General features: G+C 36.9%; 2 protein-coding genes across 4 annotated transcripts in view; one reads left to right on the top strand and one right to left on the bottom strand.

The window, feature by feature from the left end:
- Positions 1–1,546: 1,546 nt before the first annotated feature.
- On the bottom strand, positions 1,547–10,507 carry LOC138315144 (G1/S-specific cyclin-E-like). 3 transcript variants are annotated; one of them, XM_069255931.1, is made up of 11 exons: positions 10,435–10,507; positions 8,556–8,600; positions 8,366–8,447; positions 8,178–8,231; positions 6,493–6,810; positions 6,101–6,247; positions 5,789–5,884; positions 5,440–5,586; positions 5,091–5,202; positions 4,735–4,892; positions 1,547–4,576 (listed from the first exon to the last, which is right to left on the bottom strand). In XM_069255931.1, exons 2-11 carry the CDS (start codon positions 8,576–8,578, stop codon positions 4,334–4,336), a joined length of 1,380 nt encoding a protein of 459 aa, XP_069112032.1. In that variant the 5' UTR covers positions 8,579–8,600; positions 10,435–10,507; the 3' UTR covers positions 1,547–4,333. The 3 variants fall into 3 exon arrangements, with proteins under 3 accessions (XP_069112032.1, XP_069112029.1, XP_069112031.1); XM_069255928.1 differs by lacking the exon at positions 10,435–10,507 and adding an exon at positions 9,007–9,144; XM_069255930.1 differs by lacking the exon at positions 10,435–10,507 and adding an exon at positions 8,771–9,111.
- The window catches only part of LOC138315145 (uncharacterized protein F13E9.13, mitochondrial-like), a 37,255-nt gene continuing 21,931 nt past the window's right edge, over positions 9,784–25,107 (top strand). The window contains exons 1-4 of the mRNA XM_069255932.1: positions 9,784–9,909; positions 11,216–11,298; positions 15,931–16,117; positions 21,711–21,861. Coding sequence (XP_069112033.1) covers positions 9,834–9,909; positions 11,216–11,298; positions 15,931–16,117; positions 21,711–21,861 — 497 coding nt within the window. The 5' untranslated portion in view covers positions 9,784–9,833. The remainder of the gene's footprint in view (positions 9,910–11,215; positions 11,299–15,930; positions 16,118–21,710; positions 21,862–25,107) is intronic.

The following is a 25,107-nucleotide window of genomic DNA, read 5'->3' on the forward strand; positions in this document are numbered from 1 at the left end:
GGATTGGATAGGTTGGTGGTTGAGGATTTGTGCACAATAGTCTACAGTCACGAGTTTTATACAAAATCGGCAAATGTTCTTGTCTTCTAACGAATTTCAAAGTTTGTGTTTAATCTTGGTCCAGTTTGTAACTTGTAACTGAGCTTGTTCTGTACATGTACATACAACTCGCTTATAAATCCTTGATGCTCATAAAATTTGTATGTATGTCCGACTATTTTGATGTAGGTTAGATGTTGTTAGATCTGGATGAAAATAATGATGCAATAAAGCTTAACCTGATGGTTTAACAAATTTCAGGATGGAGGTACAGCTTTCTAAGTCGTTTATTATTCCTCTGAACAATTTCTACATGGAAAACAATGAATTAAAACACAAATATGCGATAAATAAATTATTGTCATCTTATCACTCAATTTTGGTGCAAAATGCTATGAAAACTCGAAGTTGCTGTAAAAACGTCCAGTAATAACACGTGTTTTGTCTACAAATTACTACACAATCACCCACCCTACCAGTAGGGATACATCCCATTCAGCTGGTATTAGATCTATTATCGCCTCGCCAACAATGTAGGTTTTGCCATTTGAGCATATTTATATACAGTAAATTGAGTTGACGCGTTATCCTTGGTCTCACGGTCTCTCAGTGACGTAAGCTTAATTAGGGAGTAAATACGATTTTGTAATGATGAAATTCGTTCTAATCGTGGTATGCTAATTGATATTGTCACGTGGTTTAGGCACGCGTTACTCTGCGGTTGATTGGGAAAGCGCGGGAACTTAGACTCTCCCAGCTCATGTTTATGATTAAAAAGTAAATAAACAAACTAGGGCCCTAGTAACAAATGTCTAATTATAATGTTTATCAAAAACAAAAAGAGTGGCTCAAATATCCACTTTCCTCGATTTTAGAATTTAGAAATACAAATAATTGTTATTGCATTAAGCCCGAGGCCCGCCCCTTTAGTAAATCGTTGACATGTGGTGTTTGTAAGCCTGGGACAAGTGCCACACCCTGGGGCACCCACGCGCGAGGCTTTGTAGATAGCGGAGCTATCATTCTCTGTCCGATCAAAGGTTCGAGCGCAACCAGCGCTATTTAGTAAATGATTTCGGGTACACCATAAATGTTTTAGGGCGGTTATAACAAAGGAAACGGTTACGTATACAAACCCGGACATAAAGTGCCGATTATCTGGTAGATGGCCCGATTTACCCCAAGGCAAGGTTTTCAAACAGCAATGGTACTACTGCATTAATAGTGGTTCGTGTTACTAAATAAGTCTCATTGATACTGTTTTTGCCTCTTCGATTTGTCTGATTTTGGGGAAACAATTCCGTGTCGATTAATAATTTTGTTACCATCCGATCATACAACAAGAAATACATGATTGGAAGTGTCCAATTATTAAATTACCAAAATATGCATTGCTTCAGTTAAGACAGACAAATTTGATTGTGTCAATAGATTCAATTCTGTACGGACAACTTCCAATCATGCACATGATCAATTACAAACATAATTAATAACAAACAGTAGAAAATTAATTTAAAACATTTATTTTTTGCTGAAGTTACAACATACCCTAAAATATTCACGTGTTTAAAACATTGGTTGGTCCCATATTTGGACATATCTGGTCCCCGTGATAATGTTTGGGTACTAATTACCATCTAGTAATGTAAATTGCTGTGGAGGATACTCACGAAAGAAACCTATACAAAACTCACAATGCAGTATTGAATACAAAACTTTTTACTATAAAAAATAATTGTGTATGTTTTATCAGTTTATATTCATGAAAGGAATGCCATGTTATGATCCACTAACTTATTTGCTGTGTAACATTATCATACATTATGACCTAAAAGCAAATAAAATGGGGCTACAGTGAACAAAATTATGATAATAAACTCAGCATCTGTGTAAAACAAAATTCAGATCTAGGTTTTAGACACTGTTGAACGGCTCACTATTTGTGGTGTTCCAGCAGTTTGACTTCTTGAATTCAAAATCCATTGACAAAGTGTTAACACCGTTTTTGTTGTCTCAAAAGGACAGGACGTTTTTAACAATTATTGTTGCCATTGTCTTTAGAGCATGAGGGCTTGCTCAAGTAAAACAAGCAAAATACATTTTTTCATGACAAAATTTGATGTATGCTCAGTTTCTACAAAGATAAAACTTATATGAAACTGAGGAAAATATTGTGTGATCCACAAAAGGGGTTTTTCTTTACAAAATTAAAATGGAGTGAAAAAAAAATAAATAAAAAAGTTTTAATATGCTGAAGCTCTACCCGATATCCCAGCTGAACCCTTTGTGGTCAAATACTGCATTTGTGGGTTAGCCAGGTAGGCTGGACCGGTCAACGCTTCCGGATATAGATTCAAATTAAATAAATTATATATTAACATTTTAATTCAGATTACTATCAAGTAATAATCAGAGCTACAAGTGAAATTAAAAGAACTATGTTTTAGGATATAAATAGCATAAATTACTTAATTTAATTACACAAGATAAATCATTACTCTTTAAATATCTGTACAATATTAGGTCCAAATGTGGATATCTATTGAGCCTATAAGCATTAGTGCAGCTGTACTCTTCTTATTTGGACTATATCAACAAGTATTTTGATCAAATCATTACACATATGTTGAAATAATATTGACAATCCATTGGTTTTCAAGTCATGAAATGAAAATACAAAAATATATTTCTGACGAGAAATAAAATTGCATGGGTTTTGTGACATGAACCCTGAAATTATATGACAATAATCAGATTGTCTACCCGAAATATATATATATCTATACAATGCCTTCTTGTTTGGTGGCAATATCGATCCAGCCCTCCCAATCTAGTATAAATCTGCCCTTTTCTACCTTAATGACTAGTGATATAGGCAGTCACATAATCCTGCACACACACCCACTGAAGTTACTTCAGCACAAGCTACACATTTTAAATAAAAGCTTCTATATAGACACTCATATAAAAATATAGATATGTTTACTTAACTAAGCATTAATTGAAAAAACAACATTGACAATTTCATTATGGATTTAAATTTTTCCACTGTACATGTCTCCCATACTCTATTTTACTGTAACATTGTATTGCACATTTACTTAAGAACTATTATTTCCTCAAGTAAATCTTCAGGAATCAATATCTATCTCTGACTCGAGAATCAACCCAGGAATACCCATATAATCAGAGATATTGGGAATGACTTGTCAAAAGTTTATGAAAAGTACAAAAACTATGAATGTGAATTAAACATTACTATTGTACAAACAGCTAATTACTAAAAATTTGGACATGTAATAAAAAATCTCCCCAATTTAAACATAGTGAAGGTGGATATTAGGACAAATTAATTACTGATAACTAGAATTACATATACATGTGTTAATTATGTCAATTTTGATCCATAAAGTTTACTGATAGAAAATCATATCGGAACATTTGAAGTATGGGGTGCAGCATTACTACACTAGTTTATAACCAAGAGAGATCAACTACATCAGAACACAATGGTGGGTTGTGGAAATGCCATCATATAAGAACACAATGGTGGGTAGTGGAAATGCCATCATATAACATGGGAGTCCTACACACTCTCATCTAGTCACACAAACGTATAATTATCAAGTGGCATCATGGTTATGCAGAAGAGTATCAAATCATCAAATTTAACAAATCTCAACACCTTTGTACAAGTAACAAGCACTAATAACATCCTGATCAGTTGGCCATTTATAATGATAAAAGTTCTTCTCAAGAACATTCTGAACACAGTGGTGACTTGTAAATATGATCCCTTGGGGATATTGCTCAAATCATAGTAAATGTATATGTTGCAATTGCTCATCTCTCGCAAAACAACATTCATCCAAATCAGTCACTCTGAATAAAATACTACACAGTTCTAACTTCTGATGCATCCATACTATAAAGCAGTCACACTGATTCTCTCACGACATGTGTCCATTAATATCTGTGCTTTGAAGGAATGAAATTATCTTTCCATCACTGCACAAGTCCCAATATTTATTGCACATGATTAGAATTAAATTTCATGTTTGTTCATTGTCTTTTCCTTCAATTCAGAGTTTCACTGTATTTGTGGACATGGTAGTTTCAAATTTTTAGTATTTTGCACTATCTCTTGTAAGAGTCTGTTATTGAAAGTCGTACAGCCCATCAGTCCTAGTACATTTAACAGTCAAGTCATTATACCCTTATAGAGCCTTTAAACATGTCACATCTGTTATATAAATAGCACAATAGTCTGTAAGGTGTCCATTATTGAGCGGTGTCAGTTGCAATCCTCATCTGTCTGGTTCACGGACGACTCCGAGTTAGGCGAGGACAGTAAATGGTCAGCGTTTGGAGAGGACAGTAACTGGTCAGAATTTGGTGAGGACAGAGGGTCCATAGAACTACTTGTCTTTTTGTTACTGTGAGGGGGAGTTAGTTGTGTGATCACTTGAGCCTGTAAGTCCGGACTTCCTGCTCGCAGAGAATTAAGCACTTGCTCCTGTCTTTCCTGGGCCTTTTCCTGAAGAAGAAATTAATATAAATAAATTATGATTGCAATATCATATGTATGTATACTATGATTGCTATTCACTTCCACTAAAAAGTAAAAACAACATTTCTCTTACTCAATTGTCAGACTGTAAAATACTTTCATTATAAATTGATACGTTGACATACCAGTAGATTGAGGTCAAAGGCATGTGTTTGGATATGGTGACTATCCTCTGGAGCCACGTTCGGGAAAAACTTCACCTCAGCAGGGCCAGACTCTCGGGTGGTTATAGCGAACGGAGCCATCCAGCTAACACACTTCAGGATATCAGCCCAACTGAAGCCTAAAGGAATGACGATATGAATTTTTGAAAAATATTTTCATAACAAATTCCATTTTGTTTTGTAGGTACTCAAATTGCTTCTTACAAGTTAAGATGACTTTAAAAATACTAAAATGTTGGAGTTAATCTAATAGGGAAAGAAAAATATGAAACCCATTATAAGATTTTTATTGTACACTGGAAGATAAATTTACTCACCAGAGACAGAAAGAGCGATTTCTTTGGTTGTGAGATGGTACAGAGCAGAGGCTGCTATTACACTGTAGGGAAACTGCAGGCACCCCGTATCCAGGATACAAAGGTCAACGAGCTGTAAACAAAGTGTAAACAATCAATAAAGGTGTAAAACCAGCGACCCAAATAGATAAAATATCAATGGATTTATAAAATATGGATATGGATGGAATATCAAAATTATGTTTTACAATGTTTCCTTAATGTAAATAAAATGTTGAAAAGCATTGTTGGAACATTGTCTTTATATACAAATGGTAAAACTAATTTAAATGCTAAAATTCACACTTCTTTAATATAGAAAAATTCTTACCCTTGCAATCTGTATGAAAGCGTGTGAGGAATACTGAGGGAATACAAATCCATGTTCTGTTTCTACTATGTGTTCTATATTGGCCACTTGTAGGTACAGGTTTAGCCAGCCGTTAGTGGTCAGCGGTGACAAGTCCCAGTTTAATGCCTGTAAAATGAAACATTAAACAATCACACCTGAATTCTATAACAATTTATTTTACATCTAATTAACAACAAGGGTCTAAAGAAAACCTCAGACCTAGTCAATACCTGGCAAATTACTTTGCCTAGAGCACCATCTATCATGGAAAAATTTATCCGAATACAAATGAGTATAATAATGTATACAAGCAGATTAGTTTGGTTACCTTCAACATGATCAGCTCCTGGTCCAGAATCTCATCCTCAGTACAAGCCCCATCCGTTACATAAGCAAACTCTGCAATCTTTGGTGGGTAAATTTCCTAAATGATTGAGAAAAAAAATATGTATATTTATGTTTTGTAAATTTAAATGGGTTGTATTTTTCAGTGTACATCATTTGATCACAATGAACAGAATTCTTTGAACCTATTCTTCAGATTTCATGAGACGTAAATTATGCAATTCTGAATTCAATTAAGTTAAAATTGAAAATTATGGTAAGGTAAGCAAACATATTAAGGTTGTAAAAGTTATACCTCTAATTTTGCAGCAATAAATAAGGATGTGATGCCGATGAGTTGAAGTTGGTGTTTCTGTATGTCTTTACTCAAACTCAAATAGCGGTCCACAAAGTCAACACCGAGGTAGAATGTCTCTCTGTGTAACCGATACACCTCACATACCTGACGTAACAGAAAAACAGAATCCATGAATTGTATACACAAGATAGTCATAAAATTTAAAATTTATTTTTCAAAAATTATTGTTTTTCAAATGGTAACCTTAAGTTTTGGACATCAAAATGTAGCGAAGAAGGAGACATCCTTGTCTGAATCATAATCAATATTTTATTAGACTGTAGTGCAAGATATAATTGATTCTAAGATTGGAATTAATGAAACTCTTCCAAATCCCTGCAGTTAATTACCTCAATTAACCAATCAAGCAAAATTGTCCTCATCCTAGACTGTAAGGCTGGGTGTTTCTTGAACATTTCAGGATCTCTGTTGTAATGTGATTCCTTCTTCAGCATGAATTGCCATACTTCTCGAGAATCCGCCCAACTTAACTTAGGCAGTGGTGATGACCTGTGTGTCGATATGAAGTAGTTTCTAAAGCGAAATTTAGAACCCAAAATTATTTCTTTTGATGGTTTCTTTTCCTCACTTTCAGGTGTGGGCGGATGACTAGGTACCAAAGTGCATGTTGAAATTGAGGAGTTTTCTGAAATTGGAATCCACTGGGTCTGCAAAGCAAAAATGGTTAAATAAATACTGCGAAAGTAACCAGTTTTCAAAGTCTTTCAAAGTTAACCTACAATTTTTTTTTTCAATTTGAGAGACAGTTAATATTTTTTAGTAAACCTTTTTTTGTTCATGTACATCATTGTATTTAATATTGTATTGTAATCTTTTCTACCAATGCTACCATTGGAAATGGTGACTTGATTGTACCAACTCCAGTAGTGTTGTTGCTATGGCTTGTTGATCAAACCAAGCTAATTACGTTTGAAGTTATTGACCCCTTCCGCCACTCAAATGTTAGTCACTCACTCGATTTGGAAAAACATATCCATTGGGAAATCAACCTTTGAAGTCCCTTGTAACAACTTTCTGACAGCTTGGGAGACTTATCTTATGACTACATACCACCTGGCTTGGGTCTCCAGCAGGTAGTCAGCTATGAGCTTGTGTTTAGTTGTTTACAGATTTGTTTTCTGAGCCAAAGTTTGGACAAAATGTTTTGACAAGCCTCAGATATAAATGCTTAATTACACTAAGTTCAAATTCTTTAGACAAACATGCTTTACAATACATGTCACATGATAAAATTTCACTGCTAGAGCTCCTAGTAATTATATAAATTATTTGTTGCGTCATTTTGCAGAAAGAAACTTATTTAGACAAACATTTTTTAATAAAGAAATCTACATTCTTATTAAATATCATTTTACTAGAGGAAAAATAAGGAATAGGAGATATCGCATCAGTTATATGATCATGATTTTCTGTATATTAATTATAGCTCAAATATTTTTTTTAAGTTCTGAATATTCTATATGGGTTTTTATTTATATGGAACACACCTTCACCAAAAGAATTAAAAAAGTTAACTACACCTCAAGGCACATTTGGACGATTTTTTTTTATTGTAAACAGGTTCAATTAATTATGAATAAATTATTAATTAATCTCATTAGACAAACTAGTTGGATCAAAGGTAAATTGTATGAGAGTGAAGAGATGGGCTAAATGAGAAAATAAATGGTTCGATATATATATATATTTGTTTGAGTTGACCTAATTACTCTTATGCATATTCATAGGGTTCGCCAGAAGAAAACATGGAGGCAGCAATATGAGGTCAAATACGAATGAATGAAAAAAAATTAAGAAAAAATATTTCTCATTTTCAAGAAACTAAGAAATTGACTGCATATTGCTAAACCTAAACATTTCTTAACTTTCAATCAAAGAAAAGTGTTTATAAACATTGCAATATCTGCGAATGCTATCTGAAATGAGCGTTCTAGCTAATCGGGGTCAATGGCGCCATTTCACATTTTACTAAGTTTACAAAGTAATCACACAATGTACAATATTTTATACTCACTTCAATCCTGTAAGTCTTAGATCTCTTAATCATTGCTGTGTCTTCATCTAAATCCTGAATAAAGACAAGTACAAAATTTCGTTAAATACGGCAAATGAAGTGGACGTCGAATGAATGAACAAAGAAAGATCGGCCATATTATTGCAACGTATGCCGTGGGGTACCGATGTTGTATAAATGAAATTTACCTCCTCAGCCTTTCTTTTCCGGTTCACTTTTGTGCATGGTGCAGTCTCTTCATCACTTTTGGTTCTTGATAACAATCGTGCACTGAAAATGATAGACACGTTTTATTTTTTGTTCACAAACATCAATGGAAATGCCGACATGTCAAAATGGCGCGGGTTGACAGCATAACGAGTAGAGAAGTTTACAAACCTTTTTCTAGACATATTCGACATCGGGGCACCAGGATCGACAAAGCTGTGAAAGAAAAAATATCTTATTACAATTTGCATTTAAAATATAAACAATCATAGCAGATGATACCGACATATTTTGGCGGTGAAATATTGGGTCCTCCAGCGCATTCCAACAAAAGGAAGCCATTCAGCTCGACACAGCAAAGTTTCTAAAAGTTTTAAAATATTTACCTGCATTACTAATATATATCACTGATGAGCAAGATATCCATATTTTCACAATCTTGGTGATCAAAAACCATTTTTATAAACGTATTTTATAATATTCCTCGCGCCAGTTTGGATTAGTCGATTCGTCTCAGCGTTGTTTCCGATCCATCAGAGTGTTTCGTCAAAATTCCAATGCAAATGTAATATCCGATCTAAATCCAATATTTAAACGAATTTTCATCAATAAACTTTCTTACAGCTAAGCGATGGCTTTGTCGTAGTAAATTTCTTCATCTAAACTTCATTTTGTCTGACACCGACGTTCACTGCTCAAGACCGAATGATCAACTGAGGAACTCTCGCAGCTGGCCTGTGAAGGTAATCCCGAGATGCCCCCTACCCGCGCGCCAACCCGCCAAAGGGCAATGAACAAACAATGATTTTTGATATTATTTTTTTACATTGTGAAAAACGAGTTTTCTCATCACCGGTTTATCAAGTATTTACTTATTTTTACGATCGAAAGATAAAATAAACTTACATTGAAAAATATGTCATTAATTCTGACTTCCGATATCGGTATCGTCACTTGAAAATAAACAAGGCGCGAAAAACGACTTTAAAACAGATATTTTATTTCCAAAAACGAGTTTAAAAGCAATATTTTATAATATATCAAACAATGAGTTCATATTTTTGCTTATAAATGGAATAAATTTATTTTTTTATTATTTGTTTACAGTTTGAGATACACACGTGGAAATCAAAAAAAGAAACCCGGAGATGGGTACGTATGGAAATCGGAATGAAACAAGAAAACCTCAAAGTTTTCTTCACATTGTCGCATACCATTTTAAAGATAATTTATTGATCTCAATGATTAACACAATTTAAAATGTTTTCGGTATTATAATTAAAAAGAAAAATACAAATTTACAGTTGTAAACACTGCAATATTGCAATACGCGGGGCATGCGCAAAGCGGTTGCCCTATTGCCCTCGCTATTTTATACTCAATTTTGATTGGCTCGTATATAAGGACCGCCTCTTCATCGGAACTAGTTTGTAGCTTCCGGGCGCTAACATGGAGAAGTTCACATCGCTATTTAGACAAAAATCCAATGTTGTTTTGGGGATGATACATTTGAAGGCATTGCCAGGTCGGGTTTATTATGCTTATGTTGTATGATAAGACCAATTAAGATAATTTTGTGAGCGAAAACTACTGCTATTTAACACTGCTACACAAGTCTGTGTATTAGTAATGTAATATGAAAGTAGACTGCATGAGCCACGCCCCCTTTCTAGCTCTAGATGCCTCAGCCTCTGAATTCTACAAGATACAACATGATATCTAATGTATTTGCTCTCACAAATCGATATACTGGTAACTGGCTCTTGATCTATTTATAAATACCTGGGAATATAGGGAATAGATTCTGCACTACATTGCTATGTAATGCAACTAAATCCATGGTTATAAATCATATTTTTCTTGAAGTTGAAATATTTGTGCAAGATTTTCATAATACAAACGTTAACTGTTAGTTTTATAGGTTTTTTTTTTTGCATTTAGAAAAAAAATACCCACAACATTTTCTGAACCATGTAATGGCCCAATTATACCGGTAGGTAAAAATATTCTGCAATTACTATGCAATTAAATCACATCACAATTGACTTACTTGTAAGAGTACCAGTTGAAATGTGGACAGTAAATAAGATATCCTGTTGTTCAGGTTAATCAGATCCTTGATATTTTCAATAACATATAAAACACGACCCTGTAGGGTACACAGGTATGCAATGTGCAATTAAGTACAAGTCTCCTCTATAGAGATTTTCATTGGTTGATGAGGGGCTCTGAAGCAAATTGTTTATTTCTAAATATAACATGCAAATGAAACCTATTGCTATTTGCATACAAGTATGACAAATATGCATAAATTTGATTATCTACATAAATAATAAGCTGAGTAATAAACATATACACATGATTATGGTGTACATGGACCTGTATTATTGTGATTTGATGGTGATGAGAGGTAAAAATCAATAAACTACGAATATTCATGACAGAAGGTAATGTGTATTCGGTCTGCACAGGTGATGTGTATTGACATCCGTGTGAAGATTAATTCTGCTCTCTGACAATTTTGTTAGGCTAAACAACATCCTTATAGAGATAGCATATGAATGTGCTAAAGCAGCAGATACCACTAATATTTCCTTTGATGGTTGCTTGTAACTTTTCAAAACAAATTATAAGATGTTGTGCATCTGTTTTTTTTTGTTTTTGCAATTAAATCAATAACAAGAGTTGTTTGCTAATTGGCTAGAGATAAGAATGGGTTTTTTTGGAGAGTGTAGGCTGTCGATAATAATATAGAGTTGGTGCAACCCTTTTAAGGGAGTTATAATCAAAGGGAGCTAATACTTATAATGGTGATATAACTTCCCTTTTAGGATGCCCAAGAAACAGCCTAAGTGTTGGAGAGATACAGAAAGCAGCCTGTTACGAAGCACAACTGTATAAAGACTTAGGGCTGGTATGTGTGCACAAATGTTAAATAAGCAAATTTACATATATTTTGAAAGATTGATTATAAGTTATTCAGTTAGTGCATGTCTGTGTTGCATATTTACAATGGAATTTCATCATTGAAAGGCAATATACTAGTGCATTATTTGAAGTATCGCAGTTTTTGCCATTTTTATAAAGTTTTAAAGAGAACAACATTGATAGAGGTTCACTGTAGCACATTCTTGCAAAGCTTGTATTTTTTCTTAGTTAAATGACATGGAAAAAATGACAGCAGCCAAGGAAAACTGTTTTTACTGGTATATCATACCTATTTTCATATTGTTATATGATAGCACATATTTGCTGTTTATATATATATTTTGTTAGGCTATGAAAAGAAAAATGAAATCAATGAGAATGTTGCATTATATACATACAATAAATCATAAGAATATAAGAGCACTTTTGTGTTTTTACAAAAAAATTAAAGTGCATAACAAGACAGCGTCTTTCTTGGTATTATAAAGTATGATATAGAATTCTTCTTCTTATATCTTTGGTATTTTCTGTATCAAAGACTAACTTACATGTTGTACACATTATAAATAATTACTTACTATTTTTTCCTCAAACAATATCTGCCTTATAAATCAAACGTGTTGTTTACTTCCTGACTGTAACTATTTTTGTGTTTGAGTTTTATAACACACATGATTTTATTGTTTAGTTTTATTGTATAGATTGTCTCTAACTTTGGCAGCATTACCTCTCACCTGTGACATTAATTACAGGTATGATTACCTGTTTGTATACCTGTCCACACCTTAGGTATAATATCACATGACAAAGCTGTTGAAAGTGCCATTAAATTATGACATGAAGACATTTTTTGTATCTTAAAACTTTTATCTCAATCCATCAGACATATCTGAAGGCTATAGCCACTGGCCTTGGATTTATATCAAATTTTGTTTTGTGTGGGTTTTTAAGAAATAAATAAGCTATTGATGATATTAATCCACTAATAATGTTGTAAAGTGCTTCTGGGGAGACTGTACAAAGTGTGGGTAGAGTTGAAGTAGGGTGGGGGTTGTATGGGGAGGGGCATCCCAAATCATATAACATAGACAGTAAACCAATGGTTATCAATATAAATATAAAAGTTTAAGACTTGAAACTATAGTTTGGTAGATGGTGGAAAACAATTTAAAAAAACCCAGGATTAAATTGTAGTTACCATAATTAACAAACAAACAAATTGATAAAAGATTGTTGAAGATGACAATTTTTTTTTTTAACTATTGATGAATTTAAAAAAAAATGTTTTGGAAATGCTCAAAATGCCAAAATATCTTATGTATGTGGAGAATCCTTAATATGTTGCAATGTATCAAAGGTTTTAAGGTGAAAATGACAAATTGGAAAATGATAACTATAAAAAACAAAAATGTCAACAATTATGATTTTTATCAATAAAGTCCTGTTGTTTTTCTTATTTGGAATGCAATCAATTGCACATTACACAAGGGACCATTTATTGTATTTAATTAAACAAAAACATTTTAAGGTCATTAAAGATTAATTTATAAATATCTAACCTTGGTTGTTTGCACAGTTAATTATTTAAAATCAGTATTTCAAATAAATGAAATAAACATAATATGAAAATAACGAGATAAAGATAATAATGATTGAATGTTGGTGTTTAGAAAGAGTCATACACAAAAAGGATCTGTCAACACCTAATTTCTGTAAAATGTGAGTGCATGTAGTAAATTGGTAGCAAAGATAATGGTACAAGGGAGTGAACTCAAGCAGAATTATGGTGTAAGAATAAAAGCTTGAATATATAACTTTTTTTATAATAAATTGATAATTATAATTCATATTTGGAAAAAAACCTTTTTATTCCCTGCATGTCTATGTAAAGCTGTCAATTATAAAATATTTTGGTTGTAGCATCTGTGTAGAAGTTAAAGATGCTCCTCCGCCGACAGAGCATAAATGATACCCATCATTTGAACAATAAATGGTGTTTAATCGTTTATATATATGTCTTAATTAACACAAAAAATAATTTAAAATAAATTTAATTTTAAAAGTAAAATTAGAGGCTGAAACATTTCAATGGGGGTAATGGTGTAAAGTCAGTAACTTTTGTAACTGAAGAAAAAAACTAAACCGTCTGCTCCTGTTTTTGATAGAGAAAAATTACTATTTGTTAGCAGTGGAGCATCTATAATTAATAAGCTTGTGTAGATACTGTTGAGACAAGAATAAAAAATCAGATAACGATGAAATAATACCATGCTACATGTACCTACATTTTTTCATTGCCGTTTTTTAGGGTTAGACATCGATAGGTCCGAGGGCTGTTGGGGAGTTTGTCCACCACATCAGGGATTACACTTCCTACACTTTCTTGGATAAATTGACTCTGATGCTGACCACAGGGTAGGGGGTCAAACTGACCATTGTCCGAATCTGGACTTAATCCTTCCTCTAGTCTCATTGTATCTCTGTAGGATGGTATTTCTCCATTGTTGTCTGTTGTCGTGGCGATCTCCACAGTCTCGCTGACCTCGCCCCAGTATCCTCCCACGCCGCTGTAGTAACTATTACAGGCAGGGTAGTAGGCAGAGGATTCGCTGTGATACAACATGGTGTCTGACCTCTGTCATAAGGTTTAACAAAATTTTGTCTGTTAGTCACAGTTAACACTTATACATATACTGTACTTTAAAAGTATGAATCTAATATATGTGATATATTGTTGAGATAGCTGTGTATAGCTGTTAAGTCAATGTATCATGTAGTTAACACATGTACCATTTGTACTTATATACACTTTGTAACATTATATATACTGTGTGCACAGTAGCTGCTCTTTGAGAGGTGGTCAAGCTTGACAAATTTAGACACCTGAGCTGATCAGGTACATCCTTGACCAGTGTCCATCCCCTATTGTCCACCTAGGATTGGCAGATGGTATTACTAGATTACTGTTTTACTGTGACAGGGCTTGGGTAAGGGAGCTGACACCCTCTAAACACCCTGGGCACACCCCAGCCATGTTACTATTGTCTATATACATAATTCACACTTATGTGATTGGAAATGACTTCCTATTTCACTCTTCTTTAAATGTTTAATTGGATTGATTAATTTTCATGGTCTGAGATAATTACTTGTTGACAAATAATTACCATTTTGACAAGGAAAGATTAAATGTCGTAATTAGACAGGTTGATCACATTTATCCAACATCAGGCATGTCCTAAAATACTTTAAACCTATATTATACTGTTTATTTAACAATTACAAAAAAGATCATTCTTAAAAATTTATCATGAAACTTTATACTACAATTAAAAATTCTATACATAATTTACATAGTTACTGCAGAGAAAAGTATCTTGATTAATCAGTCTGTTCTTCAATGCCTTCTGATTTATCATTTATTAAAACTGAAATGATATGAGGTTTATAAGAGAACATTTGCTGTATTTACTACTATTATAAATATTTATATTAATCTACTATCATTAATTCTTCGTCAAGTAAATATGAGATATTAATGCATGTGTTCCTAGTTGATTTCAGAATTTGATGAAATTACACAAATTGTTTTGTTGAAAAAAAAAATATATAATTTTTATTAAAAATAGTAAATTTCATCTATTTTAAGTTGGTTTGTAATGCAAGTACTATTTATTGGTATACATTTCAAATAATATAAACCATAGATTGAATCTGTAATGATATCATCGATTATTTCCCCACTACAATTAAAGTAAAATTCTATAAGTTACACATAAACCTGATGACTATAGCATATCAACAGAATTGTTCTTCAGCCACCAATATCAATTACACAATGCAAAAAAAATCAGGAAAAATATGTCATACGTAAACTGATGTTAATCTTGAAATACACTTTACTTTCATTCATGACAAATAAACAAACTTATTTTATTAATTATTTATTTATAATTATTTATAACAGTTAATCATGACAAGCAAAGCTATATTTGTTTCTTCTTCTGAAATTGGATTATCTCCCCTTAATCATTCCAAGTAATAAAATAAAAAGAAAGAACACAAAAGAGATAGTATTCTTTTTGCTTAACTATGCATGAGTTAATCTTATTGTTATATAACTGTAGCAGCATATTTTGAAATGCTTGAACATGGAAATAAAAGGAGGTCAGGTAAAGTATGTGTGTGGTAGTTCATTTGACACCTATCTCACAATTTTATAATGATATCTTTCTAACTAAGAACTCCATAGGGGTTGTATGCAAAGCTAGGAAACTGTACTACATAATGCACACAATATGAATAATAACACATCTTCACAATTTCTTGGACTATATTAAAAACAATGACATCATAGATAGATGACCCCGTAACATGCATTTTGGCATACAAGAATAAAATGATAATAAAATCTTAAAACTCAAAAACCAAGTAAAGTAAAGGTACATGTATTCCTCTGTGACAACAGTTTATTTTAAAGAGATCATTCTGAACAAGGTTTGTTCTCTTCAACCTTAAAACTTGATTTGTGGAAGGCCTGTTATAGCGATAGTTGATTCTTACAGTACTGTATGATTTCTTGTTTGTGTAAGTTTTCTGCCACAGTTATTTGTAACAGGACGGCGTGATTGTAGAGAACATGCATGACGTGCCCTATCAACACAGTACAGCAGTTGGACCAGAAGTCAGCAGCTGTATGGCGGTCATCAGTTCAGCAGTCAAGTCAGTGATGGGAGAAACACCAGTAGGTGTACAGGTGTTGTCCGGCGCAAACCATCAGGCTCTCAGTGTAGCAAAAGCTGCAGGTAAGGAATCAATGAGGTTTATGGAGATTAGGGTGAGGGGGTGATCTTTGGACAGGTGAGGGTATGGATGTAACCTTAGGACAGGTGAGGGAAGGGATGTAACCTTAGGACAGGTGAGGGTAGGGATGTAACCTTAGGACAGGTGAGGGTAGGGATGTAACCTTAGGACAGGTGAGGGTAGGGATGTAACCTTAGGACAGGTGAGGGTAGGGATGTAACCTTAGGACAGGTGAGGGTAGGGATGTAACTTAGACAGGTGAGGGTAGGGATGTAACTTAGGACAGTAGAGGGTGAAGGATGTACCTTAGGTGATAGGGATACCTTGGACAGTAGGTAGGGATGTAACCTTGGACAGGTGAGGGTAGGGATGTACCTTAGGACAGGTGAGGTAGGGATGTAACCTTAGGACAGGTGAGGGTAGGGATGTAACCTTAGACAGGTGAGGGGGATGTAACCTTAGGACAGGTGAGGGTAGGGGGATGTAACCTTAGGACAGGTGAGGGTAGGGATGTAACCTTAGGACAGGTGAGGGTAGGGATGTAACCTTAGGACAGGTGAGGGTAGGGATGTAACCTTAGGACAGGTAGTGAGCAGAGGGTAGGGATGTAACCTTAGGACAGGTGAGGGTAGGGATGTAACCTTAGGACAGGTGAGGGTAGGGATGTAACCTTAGGACAGGTGAGGGTAGGGATGTAACCTTAGGACAGGTGAGGGTAGGGATGTAACCTTAGGACAGGTGAGGGTAGGGATGTAACCTTAGGACAGGTGAGGGTAGGGATGTAACCTTAGAACAGGTGAGGGTAGGGATGTAACCTTAGGACAGGTGAGGGTAGGGATGTAACCTTAGGACAGGTGAGGGTAGGGATGTAACCTTAGGACAGGTGAGGGGGGATGTAACCTAGGACAGGTGAGGGTAGGGATGTAACCTTAGGACAGGTTGAGGGTAGGGATGTAACCTTAGGACAGGTGAGGGTAGGGATGTAACCTTAGGACAGGTGAGGGTAGGGATGTAACCTTAGGACAGGTGAGGGTAGGGATGTAACCTTAGGACAGGTGAGGGTAGGGATGTAACCTTAGGACAGGTGAGGGTAGGGATGTAACCTTAGGACAGGTGAGGGTAGGGATGTAACCTTAGGACAGGTGAGGGTAGGGATGTAACCTTAGGACAGGTGAGGGTAGGGATGTAACCTTAGGACAGGTGAGGGTAGGGATGTAACCTTAGGACAGGTGAGGGTAGGGATGTAACCTTAGGGACAGGTGAGGGTAGGGATGTAACCTTAGGACAGGTGAGGGTAGGGATGTAACCTTAGGACAGGTGAGGGTAGGGATGTAACCTTAGGGACTAGACAGGTGAGGGTAGGGATGTAGGACAGGTGAGGGTAGGGATGTAACCTTAGGACAGGTGAGTGAGGGTGTAGGAGAGGATGTAACCTTAGGGACAGGTGAGGGTAGGGATGTAACCTTAGGACAGGTGAGGGTAGGGATGTAACCTTAGGACAGGTGAGGGTAGGGATGTAACCTTAGGACAGGTGAGGGTAGGGATGTAACCTTAGGACAGGTGAGGGTAGGGATGTAACCTTAGGACAGGTGAGGGTAGGGATGTAACCTTAGGACAGGTGAGGGTAGGGATGTAACCTTAGGACAGGTGAGGGTAGGGATGTAACCTTAGGACAGGTGAGGGTAGGGATGTAACCTTAGGACAGGTGAGGGTAGGGATGTAACCTTAGGACAGGTGAGGGTAGGGATGTAACCTTAGGACAGGTGAGGGTAGGGATGTAACCTTAGGACAGGTGAGGGTAGGGATGTAACTTAGGAAGGTGAGGGTAGGGATGTAACCTTAGGACAGGTGAGGGTAGGGATGTAACCTTAGACAGGTGAGGGTAGGATGTAACCTTAGGACAGGTGAGGGTAGGGATGTAACCTTTAGACAGGTGGTAGGATGTAACCTTAGGACAGGTGAGGGTAGGGATGTAACCTTAGGACAGGTGAGGGTAGGGATGTAACCTTAGGACAGGTGAGGTAGGGATGTTAGACAGGTGAGGTAGGGATGTAACATTGGAAGTGAGGTAGGATGTAACCTTGGACAGGGAGGGTAGGGATGGACAGGTGTGAGGGTAGGGATGTGACCTTGGGACAGGTGGTAGATGTGACCTTGGGACAGGTGAAGGAGGGTAGGATGTGACCTTGGGACAGGTGAAGTAGGGCTGTGACCTTGGTATAGGTGAAGGTAGGGATGTGACCTTGGTACAGATGAAGGTAGGGATGTGACCTTGGTAAAGGTGAAGGTAGGAATGTGACCTTGGTACAGGTGAAGGTAGGGATGTGACCTTGATACAGGTGAAGGTAGGGATGTGACCTTGATACAGGTGAAGGTAGGGATGTGTCCTTGGGACAGGTGAAGTAGGGATGTGACCTTTGGGGCAGGTGAAGGTAGGGATGTGACCTTTAGGGCAGGAGAAGGTAGAGATGTGACCTTGGTACAGGTGAAGTTAGGGATGTGACCTTTGAACAGGGGAAGGGTAGGGATGTGACATTGATACAGATGAAGGTAGGGATGTGGCCTTTAGGCAGGTGAGGTTGGGATGTGGCCTTTAGGCAGGTGAGGTTGGGATGTGACCTTGGTACAGATGAAGGGTAGGGATGTGACCTTAATACAGGTGAAGGTAGGTATGTGATCTTGGTACAGGTGAAGGTAGGGATGTGACCTTTGGACAGGGGAAGGGTAGGGATGTGACCTTGGTACAGGTGAAGGGTAGGGATGTGACCTTGGTACAGGTGAAGGTAGAGATGTGACCTTGGTACAGGTGAAAGGTAGGGATGTGACCTTGGGGCAGGTGAAGGTAAAGATGTGATTTTGGGACAGGTGAAAGTAGGGATGTTACCTTTGGGCAGGTGAAGGTAGGGATGTGACCTTGGGACAGGTGAGGGTAGGGATGTAACCTTAGGACAGGTGAGGGTAGGGATGTAACCTTAAAACAGGTGAGGGTAGGGATGTAACCTTAGGACAGGTGAGGGTAGGGATGTAACCTTAGGACAGGTGAGGGTAGGGATGTAACCTTAGGACAGGTGAGGGTAGGGATGTAACCTTAGGACAGGTGAGGGTAGGGATGTAACCTTAGGACAGGTGAGGGTAGGGATGTAACCTTAGGACAGGTGAGGGTAGGGATGTAACCTTAGGACAGGTGAGGGTAGGGATGTAACCTTAGGACAGGTGAGGGTAGGGATGTAACCTTAGGACAGGTGAGGGTAGGGATGTAACCTTAGGACAGGTGAGGGTAGGGATGTAACCTTAGGACAGGTGAGGGTAGGGATGTAACCTTAGGACAGGTGAGGGTAGGGATGTAACCTTAGAACAGGTGTGGGTAGGGATGTAACCTTAGAACAGGTGAGGGTAGGGATGTAACCTTAGGACAGGTGAGGGTAGGGATGTAACCTTAGGACAGGTGAGGGTAGGGATGTGACCTTAGAACAGGTGAGGGTAGGGATGTAACCTTAGAACAGGTGAGGGTAGGGATGTAACCTTAGGACAGGTGAGGGTAGGGATGTAACCTTAGGACAGGTGAGGGTAGGGATGTAACCTTAGGACAGGTGAGGGTAGGGATGTAACCTTAGAACAGGTGAGGGTAGGGATGTAACCTTTGCGCAAGTGAGGTTTGGATGTGACCTTGGGACAGGTGAGGGTAGAGATGTGACCTTGGGACAGGTGAGGGTAGGGATGTGACCTTGGGACAGGTGAAGTAGGGCTGTGACCTTGGTATAGGTGAAGGTAGGGATGTGACCTTGGTACAGATGAAGGTAGGGATGTGACCTTGGTAAAGGTGAAGGTAGGAATGTGACCTTGGTACAGGTGAAGGTAGGGATGTGACCTTGATACAGGTGAAGGTAGGGATGTGACCTTGATACAGGTGAAGGTAGGGATGTGTCCTTGGGACAGGTGAAGTAGGGATGTGACCTTTGGGGCAGGTGAAGGTAGGGATGTGACCTTTAGGGCAGGAGAAGGTAGAGATGTGACCTTGGTACAGGTGAAGTTAGGGATGTGACCTTTGAACAGGGGAAGGGTAGGGATGTGACATTGATACAGATGAAGGTAGGGATGTGGCCTTTAGGCAGGTGAGGTTGGGATGTGGCCTTTAGGCAGGTGAGGTTGGGATGTGACCTTGGTACAGATGAAGGGTAGGGATGTGACCTTAATACAGGTGAAGGTAGGTATGTGATCTTGGTACAGGTGAAGGTAGGGATGTGACCTTTGGACAGGGGAAGGGTAGGGATGTGACCTTGGTACAGGTGAAGGGTAGGGATGTGACCTTGGTACAGGTGAAGGTAGAGATGTGACCTTGGTACAGGTGAAAGGTAGGGATGTGACCTTGGGGCAGGTGAAGGTAAAGATGTGATTTTGGGACAGGTGAAAGTAGGGATGTTACCTTTGGGCAGGTGAAGGAAGGGATGTGACCTTGGGACAGGTGAGGGTAGGGATGTGACCTTGGTGCAGGTGAAGGTTGAGATGTGACATTGGGGCAGGTGAAGGGTAGGGATATGACCTTGGTACAGGTGAAGGTAGGGATGTAACCTTGGTACAGGTGAAGGTAGGGATGTGACATTGGTACAGGTGAAGGGTAGGGATGTGACCTTGGTACAGGTGAAGGTTGAGATGTGACCTTGGTACGGGTCAGGGTAAGGATGTGACCTTGGTACAGGTGAAGGTTGAGATGTGACCTTGGTACGGGTCAGGGTAGGGATGTGACCTTGGTACAGGTAAGGGTAGGGATGTGACCTTGGTACGGGTAAGGGTAGGGATGTGACCTTGGTACAGGTGAGGGTAGTGATTTGATCTTGGTACAGGTGAAAGGTAGGGATGTGATCTTGGTAAAGGTGAAGGTTGAGATGTGATTTGGTACGGATAAAGGTAGGGATGTGACCTTGGTAAAGGTGAAGGTAGGGATGTGACCTTGGTACAGATGAAGGTAGGGATGTGACCTTGGTAAAGGTGAAGGTAGGAATGTGACCTTGGTACAGGTGAAGGTAGGGATGTGACCTTGATACAGGTGAAGGTAGGGATTTGACCTTGGGACAGGTGAGGGTAGGGATGTGTCCTTGGTACAGATGAAGGTTGAGATGTGACCTTTGTGCAGGTGAAGGGTAGGGATGTGACCTTGGTACAGGTGAAGATAGGGATGTGACCTTGGTACAGGTGAAGGGTAGGGATGTGATCTTGGTTCAGGTGAATGTAGGGATATGACCTTTGGACAGGGGAAGGGTAGGGATTTGACCTTGGTACAGTTGAAGGTAGGGATGTGACCTTGGTACAGTTGAAGGTAGGGATGTGACCTTGGTACAGGTGAAGGTAGGGATGTGACCTTTGGACAGGGGAAGGGTAGGGAGGTGACCTTGGTACAGTTGAAGGTAGGGATGGGACCTTGGGACATAGTATGGTAGGGATGTGACCTTGGGACAGTTGAAAGTAGGGATTTGACCTTGCGACATGTGAAGGTAGGGATGTGACCTTTGCTGTTAACAAGTATTGTGGTGCATCAACTATTGTAGTAAAATATTTATAAAATATAAAATATTTATTAAGTAAATTTGTGTGTTACAGGATTGAACTTTATCAGGGCTGAGGGGTTTGTGTTTTCCCATGTTGCTGACGAGGGAATAATGAATGCCTGTGCTGGAGATCTGCTGAGATACAGGAAATACATAGGTGCTGAAAATATACAGGTGTTTACAGACATCAAAAAGAAGCATAGGTAAGACATACCTACTCGTCCCTAAATCATTGTCTAAAATAGTTTGATACAGCAATATCCCTATCCTGTATTTACATTTCACTACATAAATATCATTTCTAGCTAAGAGTTGCTTCCCTTTGCATTGTATATTTTACCAGACTGACACCGTTATTTTATGAAAATACTGTAGTCTAATGTAGAGTAGTTAAGGGAAAGTTATTGTATTCAACCATATTTTAAGGACTTAGTTGGAATCCATTGATGTACTCCCATGAATATTGACCATTCACTATGCTTAGGATGGTTTTCAAAATATAGTGATTTCAATCCTACACATAAGTAATTGCAAATACCTTGTAGAACCCAAATATGCAGGATTCTGAATGAAATGGCATTTTGCTAATATAAAGTCTATCTTAATTGTGATACTTTGATAACCTTAAGCTAAGTTGTTTCCACTATCAAAATATTTTTCAATAGGCCATCATCCAAGGTCAACTTTCTTTTTGTTGATGCCTTGTAAATTATCATTTGCTTTTTGTTTCTTTTATAATTACTCCAAGAGTACAGGAAATGATATTTCTTCTTTTGCCAGATGATTTTGTTATTTTTTAGTTATAGAACTAAAGTCTTGGGCTGTGGTTTATCTGCCTGATACAGCTGTACTCATACATTCTGTACTCATACAATACATTCTGTACTCATACAATACATTCTGTACTCATACATTCTGTACTCATACATTCTTTACTCATACATTCTGTACTCATACATTCTGTACTCATACATTCTGTACTCATACAATACATTCTGTACTCATACATTATGTACTCATATATTCTGTACTCTTACATTCTGTACTCATACATTCTGTACTCATACATTCTGTACTCTTACATTCTGTACTCATACATTCTGTACTGTACTCATACATTCTGTACTCATACAATACATTCTGTACTCTTACATTCTGTACTCATACAATACATTCTGTACTCATACAATACATTCTGTACTCATACATTCTGTACTCATACATTCTGTACTCATACAATACATTCTGTACTCATACATTCTGTACTCATACAATACATTCTGTACTCATACATTCTGTACTCATACATTCTGTACTCATACAATACATTGTACATTCTGTACTCATACATTCTGTACTCATGCAATACATTCTGTACTCATGCAATACATTCTGTACTCATACATTCTGTACTCATACATTCTGTACTCATACATTCTGTACTCATACAATACATTATGTACTCATACAATACATTCTGTACTCATACATTCTGTACTCATACATTCTGTACTCTTACATTCTGTACTCATACATTCTGTACTCATACATTCTGTACTCATACATTCAGTACTCATACATTCAGTACTCATACATTCTGTACTCATACATTCTGTACTCATACATTCTGTACTCATACATTCAGTACTCATACAATACATTCTGTACTCATACATTCAGTACTCATACATTCAGTACTCATACATTCTGTACTCATACATTCTGTACTCATACATTCAGTACTCATACATTCAGTACTCATACATTCAGTACTCATACAATACATTCTGTACTCATACAATACATTCTGTACTCATACATTCTGTACATTCTGTACTCATACAATACATTCTGTACTCATACATTCTGTACTCATACATTCTGTACTCATACAATACATTCTTACTCATGTACTCTCATACATTCTGTACTCATACATTCTGTACTCATACATTCTGTACTCATACATTCTGTACTTTTACATTCTGTACTCATACATTCTGTACTTCTCATACATTCTGTACTCATACATTTGTAACTCTTACATTCTGTACTCATACATCTGTTCATACATTCTGTACTCATACAATACATTCTGTACTCATACATTCTGTACTCTTAAATTCTGTACTCTTACATTCTGTACTCATACATTCTGTACTCTTACATTCTGTACTCATACATTCTGTACTCTTACATTCTGTACTCATACATTCTGTACTCATACATTATGTACTCTTACATTCTGTACTCATACATTCTGTACTCTTACATTCTGTACTCATACATTCTGTACTCATACATTCTGTACTCTTACATTCTGTACTCATACATTCTGTACTCATACATTCTGTACTCATACATTCTGTACTCTTACATTCTGTACTCTTAAATTCTGTACTCTTACATTCTTTACTCTTACATTCGTTACTCTTACATTCTGTACTCATACATTCTGTACTCATACAATACATTCTGTACTCATAAATTCTGAACTCCCGTATTATGAAATCTGATAAAAGATCAAATGACTCACAGGACTGGACCAGAAAAATTTTGATTTAACTCACCATATTTTTTTCATTCTAAGTTTTTAAAGACTGCTCGATTTGGTGGTTTCTATAGAGTCATGATTTTACTTCATTTTGAGGTCTATCAGTGATTTAGTTCCTTGTATACGCTAACTTACCAAAGTCACTCTCTTCTTTAGATCGGTATAATGTTTCTTCTGAAAACAGTCAGTTCTATTTGAAGACAATCAGCCATTTTAGTGTCTTCATAAAGATTTTCTGCTATTTTCTAATATAACTGTCACTGTTTTGGTTCTTTCTGAAGACAGTAAGTCATTTCTGGCATTTGGAAGACTCTGAAGACTGCTGCCCTCTTTATATATATGTTATATTTCAAAATTAAGTGACACATTATTATCCCATTTTTGTGGCAGCCTCACAGAGGTTTCTCACTGAGGTACAAAATTAATTGTAACTGTACAATTAAAACATTTTCTTTTGTATAATAACTCAAGTTTCCTCGGGTCAATGAAAACTTCAACAATCCTAAACAAACTTCATAGATTGCTTTTAAGTTAAAGCTCAATATCATTGTTACTAAAAATAGATTTTTTAGTTGCCTTGTGCCAATAACATCATCTTTCCCACAGGGACCTGGCACGATTTTTTTTAACTAACAGTATACATATATATATATTATAGTATCAAGGGTATGAACTCGGCGGTCGAGAAAAACGAACCTATTTTCTTAAAACCGTGATTATTTTAATAAATGGGTTCTATACAACATTGAAGGATATCTTTCCTTAAAGAGAAATAATTTATCTTTCCATTGAGTGCTTGATGAACAAAATTGGCCAAGTATTGACGAAGTTATGGCTTGATGAATCGGGAAATTTGATAAAAATATGCTAGGTAGACATTTCCCTGTCCGGTCGA

This window comes from Argopecten irradians, chromosome 2, assembly GCF_041381155.1.
Source record: "Argopecten irradians isolate NY chromosome 2, Ai_NY, whole genome shotgun sequence".
Classification (NCBI taxonomy): domain Eukaryota; kingdom Metazoa; phylum Mollusca; class Bivalvia; order Pectinida; family Pectinidae; genus Argopecten; species Argopecten irradians.

Excerpts from the sequence above, each read along its gene's own strand:
- LOC138315144 (XM_069255931.1), bottom strand. The coding sequence starts at position 8,578 with ATGTCGAATATGTCTAGAAAAAG. Across the intron at positions 8,232-8,365 it reads GGAAAAGAAAGGCTGAGGAG|GATTTAGATGAAGACACAGC; the intron begins GTAAATTTCATT and ends GTCTTTATTCAG. Across the intron at positions 6,811-8,177 it reads CTAAGACTTACAGGATTGAA|ACCCAGTGGATTCCAATTTC; the intron begins GTGAGTATAAAA and ends TTTGCTTTGCAG.